Source organism: Oncorhynchus tshawytscha, unplaced genomic scaffold, assembly GCF_018296145.1.
Source record: "Oncorhynchus tshawytscha isolate Ot180627B unplaced genomic scaffold, Otsh_v2.0 Un_contig_9672_pilon_pilon, whole genome shotgun sequence".
Classification (NCBI taxonomy): domain Eukaryota; kingdom Metazoa; phylum Chordata; class Actinopteri; order Salmoniformes; family Salmonidae; genus Oncorhynchus; species Oncorhynchus tshawytscha.
The window spans coordinates 129,954-140,590 of NW_024609543.1; the positions used below are offsets into that span (position 1 = coordinate 129,954).

Sequence of the window (10,637 nt, forward strand, 5' to 3'; positions counted from 1 at the left end):
GTTCAAATTTTACTTCCACTTTGACATTACAAAGTATTTTGCATAGATCGTTGACACACACAAAAAAAGACAATTAAATCCGTTTGAATCAAAATGTGGAAAAAGTCAAGGGGTGTGAATACTTTCTGAAGGCACTGTATCTACCTACATTATTATTTGGTTGATTTGGATCAGTGGAGGCTGCTGAGGGGAGGGACAGTTCCTAATAATGTCCAGGAATGGACTGAATAGAATGGTATCGAAAACATGTGTTTGATGCCATTCCATTCACTCCGTTCCAGCCATTATTAAGAGCCGTCCTCCCCCCCCCTGCAGCCTCCACTTGGATGAATACAAACAAACACACTAACACATGGAACAAACAGTCGTTTCTTGCACATGGTCATTTTCAACACCCGTCCCCTTGGGTACTAATTGACACAAAAGGAAATAAATAAATACATAATCAATGACAAATCACATAAAATCACAGATCAGTACATTATCACAATTATATGCACAAAATCACATCTCATACATACTGTATGTATCCCTAATATTTACAACATAGAGTTACACACAGCAGTTCATGATTGTGATTGCTATAGCAACCGGTTTTTGGTGTTTATTCTGAATGTATTAACCTGTTTCAGCAGTTAATGTTCTTCTGATAGTGTTCCATGCTTGTGCTCCTCTGTATGAGAAGGAGCTCCTATAGAGGTTTTTCATAGAGGGACCCTGCAGTTTCCTCTGGTGTCCCATGAAATGTGGATGTAGTGTTATTGATGACCACACGGTTTTCCAAGATGTAAACCAAACCAGCTAATGGCTTTGTCTGATAAATTGAACGTATGGAGTTTGGAGAGCAGTACCCTGTGATTCATTATGTCAAAGTCCTTTTTCAGGTCAAGGAAGACTGCCCTGACCACATTTCCCTCATCCAGTGATTTCTTGATGTTCTGCAGTAGGACACAGCTTGCTGTTTCAGTGGAGTATTTTTGTCTGAATCCAAATTGTTCCTGGTGCTAGTACTGATGCTTATCCAGATATGACATTATCTGTTCTGCTAGGACTTTCTCCAACACTTTACATAAGACAGGCTCGAATACATCTGTTTGACACACATCTCTGTGTTCAAAACAGTCAGCTTTCTTCACATCTCTGAGTTCAAAACAGTCAGCTTTATTGACATCTCTGAGTTCCAAACAGTCATCTTTATTGACATCTCTGAGTTCTAAACAGTCATCTTTATTGACTTCTCTGAGTTCTAAACAGTCATCTTTATTGACATCTCTGAGTTCTAAACAGTATTCTTTATTGACATCTCTGAGTTCTAAACAGTCATCTTTATTGACATCTCTGAGTTCTAAACAGTATTCTTTATTGACATCTCTGAGTTCTAAACAGTCATCTTTATTGACATCTCTGAGTTCTAAACAGTCATCTTTATTGACATCTCTGAGTTCTAAACAGTCATCTTTATTGACATCTCTGAGTTCTAAACAGTCATCTTTATTCACACATAATGAAGCATTATGTATAAGACAGTTCAATTGAAGTCAGTTACACCCCTTACTGTTCAAAACAATTATGTTTTGTTTGAAACACAGTCAGATGCACCAAAAAGTGCATAGCCTATTTGGAAACTCTAGAGTTTGGAACTGCCCTAGGCAATGATTAACTTGCACACAGCTGACCTAAACTATTTGTGAAATCCAGTTGACTTTATTCGGCAGTAAGCATTTGTCAGAGTCGCATGGGGTTATCTATTTTGTAGGGAAATGGGTGAACCAAAATGTTTGTTTTTTGTTCTATTGATTTGGTGTCTCGGCTCAGTGCACGGTAAGAGCTTCTGTTACGTGGCATCGTTCACTTCTCATTTTACAAAAAGATTATTTCATTTTGTTGGCAATTTTGATTAAAATAACCAAGTGGACCCTATGCTCCCATGTTGTCTATGGGCTATTACAGATGTGAGCCTCACATTTCATACACTTCTAAGTGGATGGCATCTTTACTGCCATTCCATTACATGTGATCATTACAGGGTAAAGGCCTTTCATTGGTGATGATGAATTTTCAGGGTCATTCACAAGCATTGGAATTGTTAAAGGGATGTTTCATTCAAAATGCAACTGAACATAAGCTTTTCTCGCACCTTGGTTGTGGTCGAATCCCCAAGACAGATTTTGGATATGTGTTTTTCTTACTTGGGTATTTGATTGTCATGTTGTGTTTGGTCACTATCACCATAGGGCACAGTTCACAGTTCACAGTTCTGAAATTATGTCTAAAACACCTTACAAACACTGAAATACAATTCACAATACATAAGTGTCCCTTTCTGATGAACTCGTCTGCATTAGGTTTTTGAAAAGTCATACACTTTTGGATTGTGATGTATTTATGCATCACAACACCACAATTCAAACTGCAATAAAGTCATCTGAAATGGTTGTTATCTGCTTTACTGGTCCTGTGATAATTAGGCCAAGTTTACTCCATTTCAGCGCAAGATTCCCAACAAAGCTGCCCAAAACCCGAACTGAAACAAGGATATTTTGGCTCGGATGAAGAAACGTACCAACATGGCACGGAACTTTACTATGCCTGCGAAAAAGGTTGGAAACCTGCGGTTGAGGGGTGGTGGGCGATGGTTAAGTGTGAGAACAGAAAATGGTCCCACACACCTCAGTGCATAGGTAAGTGATTTGAGCATTCTTTAAAAAAAATGTATCATTAATGAATTATGAGAACATTGGTGTTAGAGATTTAGGTAGACTTTTAGAGTTCCTGCTGCCCTCATAGAGTACAGTGTGTACTGCTCACTGTTAATACCTGCATGTTGTACTGGGAAGTCACCAACAATCTTGTATTGCTTATTATTAACACGTTTTCTGTTCAGGTGAAGATGGAAACACTGTTAATGACTTTGTTTAAGCTTCCTTTTCATAATGTGTAGGGAACTTCTTGTACAACAGCCTAATTGCACTAGGTCACTAGTACTATCAAGAACTCTCCTGAAAGGGACTCTCCCAACTACATCACATGCTATCACAATACGTATCCAAACCCTGCCCCAAGTCCCCAGTTGTCCTTTGGCAGCCCTGATTTAGTGTATATGGCCTTCTGGGCCGCCCTTAGGCTTCAGCTTTGTAAACACTAAATCCTGAGACTTTGGGTCAAGCACCGGGGTAAAACCTGACAGTGGAAAAGGTCTATACATCTTTATGGCACAGATAATAGAAACCTGCAGGTTTCTTGTTTTGTGAGTGACATTTCTATAAGATGTTTTACATTGCACAAATTGTGCCCCCTAATATTTCTAAAACATCCCAGACTGATGAAAATATGAACATTGGGTCATTGACATCAGTTGAGGCCAAAACTGTATAGTTTGTTGGAACAGCCTTCAAGCTAATGTTATTAATCATGTAATATTATTGTTATTAATCATGTCATGTGTGGAACAGGTGAAGGAGGCAGCAGTACTTCTTGGTTGAGAACTCTTGGCAATAGCAATATTGAACAATGTAACTGGCCAAACGAGCTAAAGAAACCTGCAGGTTTCTTGTTTTGTGAGTGACATTTCTATAAGATGTTTTACATTGCACAAATTGTGACAGAGGAAATGGTGGCACATCTAGCGGAGGGAGCCACAGCACATCTAGCGGAGGGGGCCACAGCACATCTAGCGGATAAACTGGAGGGGGCCACAGCACATCTAGCGGAGGGGGCCACAGCACATCTAGAGGAGGGGGCCACAGCACATCTAGAGGATGGGGGGCCACAGCACATCTAGAGGAGGGGGCCACAGCACATCTAGGGCCACAGCACATCTAGCGGAGGGGGCCACAGCACATCTAGCGCAGGGGGCCACAGCACATCTAGCAGAGGGGGCCACAAGACATCTAGCGGTAATCTTATCCGAATGAGAAATTCCATAAAAAAATATCCTAATTCCTTCCTCAGTTTAGTTCAGCCAGTCATAAATATTGTAACAAACCTGGCATTGATTAGACCTTTTGCCGTAATGCCACAATATTCTGCTATACCTAAGTCTTAGCAGGTTAATTAATTAAATACATAGTGTGAATTTACAATGTTATTTGTAAGAGACCCTTATGTCTCTATTCAGTCTGGATCGCTGAAACGTTACAGGTTTTTGGTAATTTTCTTTGTTGGTATTTTATGAAGATCCCCATTAGTTGTTGCAAAAGCAGCAGCTCCTCTTCCTGGGGTCCACAGAAAACATAATACAGAACGACAGAATACAGAACATCATTAGACAAAAACGGCTCAAGGACAGAACTACATGAATGTTTTAAAAAGGCACACGTAGCCTACATATCAATACATACACACAAACTATCTAGGTCAAATAGGCGTTGTGACGCAAGGTGTTGCTTTGTCTGTTTTTTGAAACCAGGTTTTCTGTTTATTTGAGCAATATGAGAAGGAAGGAAGTTCCATCCAATAAGGGCTCTATATAATACTGTACATTTTCTTGAATTTGTTCTGGATTTGGGACTGTGAAAAGACCCCTGGTGGCATAAGTGTGTGTGTAAGAGCTGTGTGTACGTTGACTATGGAAACAATTTGGGATTTTCAACACCTTAATGTTTCTTAATAAAAGAAGAAGTGATGCAGTCAGTCTTTCCTCAACTCTCAGCCAATAGAGACTGGCATGTATAGTATTGATATCAGCCCTCTGATTACAATGAAGAGCAAAACATGCCGATCTGTTCGGGGCCAGCTGCACGTTACAAATTTAAAGGTAATTTCCGATTGAGTCGACATATGCAGAGTTTACCGTGAATGTAGTCTTCGCTAAAGCAGGAACATTGCCTTTCAATTTCATCAGGCTGTAATGCTGCATTTCCACGATACAGATTGATCAGACTCCTAAGTTTCATGGCCTCAATCCAAAAACTAATGCAGGAAAAGTAAATGACGGAAAAAACAGCTATAGAATCAATATATTTATTATGTCTTGTGGTTTCCAATGTCTAATGTCTCATTGCAGCTTCATTTTTACAGATATCTGCTGTAACTGTCTCCAACAGGTGATGAGGCCTCACCCAATGTCAGACCCTCTGCCAGACCACAACCTGGTGGTCCATTTTTACCTGGTAATTCAAGCTTTCTGTTTTCCACTTTTCAGCATTAGACGTAATATTATAATCTTATTTAGTGAACCAAACAGAAGCTAGTCCAGGAACGCTTACTTAAATCTTCCAAGTGTGATGCTTTATAATTTTTAACAAGCCTTTATATTGTGTTATAACGAGACTTTAACCCCATCAGTGCTGAGACCCCAGCAAAAATGGGCTTTTTATTTATCTGACTTTCATTTATCTGCATGTCCAGCCCTTATATTTCACCTCACAATGAAGTGTTTTACCATTTTCTTTTTAGAACAACCAGGGTTACAAGTAAAACACAAAATCCAGGGGACATCCAGGGATCGAATATGCTAATGACACATTTTATAATGCATTATAGCTGAATCATAATGCATTATACATGGATGCTTAAAGTACATTTTTTTACCACAATTCCTTTCAACTGACAGTGGCCTGGATTATGACCTGAAATGTCTCAGAACAATATGAGCATTATTTTTGTAATCCTGAAGAGCTGTATGTGTTGTTCAGTTGATAGGTGTGGAGAGAAGCCAACAGTTGATAATGGGGATTTTATCAGTGACTCTGACAGAAATCGAATGGCACTGACCTTCACATGCATTAACTATTATAAACTTGTGGGCTCAGAGCAAGTGATGTGTCATAATGATCAAACGTGGTCAGAGCTCCCCATTTGTAAAGGTAAGTCAATTAATCACTTGCTAAAATTAGCAAGATAACATCACACATCTAATTGTCTTGTCTCATAATATATCAACCTTCGTTAACACTCTTATATCAACTCTTTATATACCAGCTCCCTGTACCTTGGACAAAAACAAAAGGACTTTTGACATGCTGGATCTTACAAAAGATATGTTTGTGAAGGAAGGAGAGAGTCAGACATTTCTCTGTAAAAAAAATGATAATTGGAAATCACCTTCTGCTGCTGATGTTCGATGTCAGAATGGACAAGTGACAATTGGCAGATGTGCATGTATGTATGATGAACTACACACAACACAAAGAAACAGATTATACAGTTCTTAATTAACACAATGTTTTCTTTGTTTATCAATTGTTTATAATTTAGTTTAGTTTATTATGTTTAAAGTCGACTGTAAATGAGTCCCTATAAAATATATTATCACAATCTCAATGTATAAACCTCAATTAACCACTTTTATATTCATTCTCTTTTTACAAAGTGGGCTGCATACTGGACACATGGAATCATCATTGGCTGGATCTTACACAGGATATGTTTGTAAAGGAAGGACGTCAGACATGGAACTGTAATCAAAAGGATTACACTGGTCGTCATCTTGTTGCAGATGTTAAATGTCAGAGTGGATATTTAACCGTAGGCGGTTGTAAGTCTAATGCAACAGTAGGATAGAGAAGTTGCTTTTACATTTGGTTCATAATACGGAATCTGTCTCATAACACAGGGGGTTAGTAGGGGAGCAGAGAGGAAAGGAGGCCCACCATCTTAGGATAGGAGGCTGTCTGACAAGATTCAGACAGTCATTCTGAATGATTCAAAAGAAATGAAAAATACATGTGGAACATAATAATGGGAAGGTTGATGAAACAGTTGATCAGCAAAACATTTGATATTGAACCTCTATTCATTTAAAGCAGCAAACTACTGGTAGTCAATGGGAGTCAAATCAATAGAATGTACAGTATACAATGGACATGGATGCATGTAGAAAATGTCATGGCTTGGATCTATAAAAGAGATATAATCAGACGTGTGTGTGTGTGTGCTTTTATATGCCTTTATTGGTTTTACACCAAATCAATTCACTAACAAATGTGTCAAACACAACACACATCAACAGTTGACACTAACCAACAACTAACTATCCAGAAGCATATTCAGTAGAACAAAAGACAGAAATGACTATTAAATATATTTTAGTAGTTTGAATAGTATAATGAAGACAGTCTGACAATATGGAATCCATATAAGAAGGTTTACGTTGCTGCTACTCTCTGTTTATCATCTATACACAGTGACGTTAACCACACCTACATGTACATAATACCTCAATTAGCCCCAATAACCGTTGCCTCTATATAGCCTCTCTACTGTATGTAGCCTCTCTACTGTATATAGCCTCTCTACTGTATATAGCCTCTCTATATATATATGTATATAGCCTCTCTCTGCAGGCCCGTCTGGGCCTGCGCAGACCAGCTGGCCGGTGTGTTTACGGACATATTCAATCAATCCCTATACCAGTCTGCTGTTCCCACATGCTTCAAGAGGGCCACCATTGTTCCTGTTCCCAAGAAAGCTAAGGTAACTGAGCTAAACGACTACCGCCCCGTAGCACTCACATCCGTCATCATGAAGTGCTTTGAGAGACTAGTCAAGGACCATATCACCTCCACCCTACCTGACACCCTTGACCCACTCCAATTTGCTTACCGCCCAAATAGGTCCACAGACGATGCAATCTCAACCACACTGCACACTGCCCTAACCCATCTGGACAAGAGGAATACCTATGTGAGAATGCTGTTCATCGACTACAGCTCGGCATTCAACACCATAGTACCCTCCAAGCTCGTCATCAAGCTCGAGACCCTGGGTCTCGACCCCGCCCTGTGCAACTGGGTACTGGACTTCCTGACGGGCCGCCCCCAGGTGGTGAGGGTAGGCAACAACATCTCCTCCCCGCTGATCCTCAACACTGGGGCCCCACAAGGGTGCGTTCTGAGCCCTCTCCTGTACTCCCTGTTCACCCACGACTGCGTGGCCATGCACGCCTCCAACTCAATCATCAAGTTTGCGGACGACACAACAGTGGTAGGCTTGATTACCAACAACAACGAGACGGCCTACAGGGAGGAGGTGAGGGCCCTCGGAGTGTGGTGTCAGGAAAATAACCTCACACTCAACGTCAACAAAACTAAGGAGATGATTGTGGACTTCAGGAAACAGCAGAGGGAACACCCCCATCCACATCGATGGAACAGTAGTGGAGAGGGTAGCAAGTTTTAAGTTCCTCGGCATACACATCACAGACAAACTGAATTGGTCCACTCACACAGACAGCATCGTGAGGAAGGCGCAGCAGCGCCTCTTCAACCTCAGGAGGCTGAAGAAATTCGGCTTGTCACCAAAAGCACTCACAAACTTCTACAGATGCACAATCGAGAGCATCCTGGCGGGCTGTATCACCGCCTGGTATGGCAACTGCACCGCCCTCAACCGTAAGGCTCTCCAGAGGGTAGTGAGGTCTGCACAACGCATCACCGGGGGCAAACTACCTGCCCTCCAGGACACCTACACCACCCGATGCTACAGGAAGGCCATAAAGATCATCAAGGACATCAACCACCCGAGCCACTGCCTGTTCACCCCGCTGTCATCCAGAAGGCGAGGTCAGTACAGGTGCATCAAAGCTGGGACCGAGAGACTGAAAAACAGCTTCTATCTCAAGGCCATCAGACTGTTAAACAGCCACCACTAACATTGAGTGGCTACTGCCAACACACTGTCAATGACACTGACTCTACTCCAGCCACTTTAATCATGGGAATTGATGGGAAATGATGTAAATATATCACTAGCCACTTTAAACAATGCTACCTTATATAATGTTACTTACCCTACATTATTCATCTCATATGCATACGTTGATACTGTACTCTATATCATCGACTGCATCCTTATGTAATACATGTATCACTAGCCACTTTAACTATGCCACTTGGTTTACATACTCATCTCATATGTATATACTGTACTCGATATCATCTACTGTATCTTGCCTATGCTGCTCTGTATCATCACTCATTCATATATCCTTATGTACATATTCTTTATCCCCTTACACTGTGTATAAGACAGTAGTTTTTTTGGAATTGTTAGTTAGATTACTTGTTCGTTATTACTGCATTGTCGGAACTAGAAGCACAAGCATTTCGCTACACTCGCATTAACATCTGCTAACCATGTGTATGTGACAAATAAAATTTGATTTGATTTGATTTACTGTATGTAGCCTCTCAACTGTATATAGCCTCTCTACTGTATGTAGCCTCTCTACTGTATATAACCTCTCTACTGTATATAGCCTCTCTACTGTATGTAGCCTCTCTACTGTATAAAGCCTCTCTACTGTATAAAGCCTCTCTACTGTATATAACCTCTCTACTGTATATAGCCTCTCTACTGTATATAGCCTCTGCTGTATAAAGCCTCTCTACTGTATATAGGCTCTCTACTGTATGTAGCCTCTCTACTGTATAAAGCCTCTCTACTGTATATAGGCTCTCTACTGTATGTAGCCTCTCTACTGTATATAGCCTCTCTACTGTATGTAGCCTCTCTACTGTATAAAGCCTCTCTACTGTATATAGCCTCTCTACTGTATATAACCTCTCTACTGTATATAACCTCTCTACTGTATATAGCCTCTCTACTGTATATAGCCTCTGCTGTATAAAGCCTCTCTACTGTATATAGGCTCTCTACTGTATGTAGCCTCTCTACTGTATATAGCCTCTCTACAGTATATAGCCTAGCTACTGTATATAGCCTCTCTACTGTATTTAGCCTCTCTACTGTATATAGCCTCTCTACTGTATAAAGCCTCTCTACTGTATATAGCCTCTCTACTGTATTTAGCCTCTCTACTGTATATAGCCTCTCTACTGTATATAGCCTCTCTACTGTATTTAGCCTCTCTACTGTATATAGCCTCTCTACTGTATATAGCCTCTCTACTGTATTTAGCCTCTCTACTGTATATAGCCTCTCTACTGTATAAAGCCTCTCTACTGTATTTAGCCTCTCTACTGTATGTAGCCTCTCTACTGTATTTAGCCTCTCTACTGTATATAGCCTCTCTACTGTATTTAGCCTCTCTACTGTATAAAGCCTCTCTACTGTATATAGCCTCTCTACTGTATAAAGCCTCTCTACTGTATATAGCCTCTCTGCTGTATATAGCCTCTCTACTGTATAAGCCTCTCTACTGTATATAGCCTCTCTACTGTATATAACCTCTCTACTGTATATAGCCTCTCTACTGTATATAGCCTCTCTACTGTATATAGCCTCTCTACTGTATATAGCCTCTCTACTGTATTTAGCCTCTCTACTGTATATAGCCTCTCTACTGTATAAAGCCTCTCTACTGTATATAGCCTCTCTGCTGTATATAGCCTCTCTACTGTATAAAGCCTCTCTACTGTATATAGCCTCTCTACTGTATATAACCTCTCTACTGTATATAGCCTCTCTACTGTATATAGCCTCTCTACTGTATATAGCCTCTCTACTGTATATAGCCTCTCTACTGTATAAAGCCTCTCTACTTTATATAGCCTCGCTACAGTTATTTTTCAGTGTCTTTTTACTGTTGTTTTTATTTCTTTAGATATCCATTGTTCACCTAATACCTATTTTTTACTTTAAAATTGCGCTGTTCATTAGGGCCTGTAAGTAAGCATTTCACAGTAAGAACTACACCTGTTCTATTCAGCGCACGTGACAAATAAACTTTGATT

General features: G+C 40.3%; 1 protein-coding gene across 4 annotated transcripts; it reads left to right on the forward strand.

Annotated features, from left to right (window-relative positions):
• The first annotated feature begins 806 nt into the window (after positions 1–806).
• LOC112227182 (complement factor H-related protein 2-like) lies at positions 807–6,861 on the forward strand. 4 transcript variants are annotated; one of them, XM_042315835.1, is made up of 8 exons: positions 3,239–3,474; positions 3,597–3,668; positions 3,702–3,725; positions 3,817–3,896; positions 5,046–5,111; positions 5,637–5,807; positions 5,923–6,102; positions 6,314–6,861. In XM_042315835.1, the coding sequence occupies exons 1-8, from the start codon at positions 3,440–3,442 to the stop codon at positions 6,502–6,504; spliced, it is 819 nt and encodes a 272-aa protein (XP_042171769.1). In that variant the 5' UTR covers positions 3,239–3,439; the 3' UTR covers positions 6,505–6,861. The 4 variants fall into 4 exon arrangements, with proteins under 4 accessions (XP_042171767.1, XP_042171768.1, XP_042171769.1 ...); XM_042315836.1 differs by lacking the exon at positions 3,702–3,725 and having other exon boundaries at positions 3,240–3,474; XM_042315833.1 differs by lacking the exons at positions 3,239–3,474; positions 3,597–3,668; positions 3,702–3,725; positions 3,817–3,896 and adding exons at positions 807–1,821; positions 2,469–2,681.
• The last annotated feature ends 3,776 nt before the right edge of the window (positions 6,862–10,637 follow it).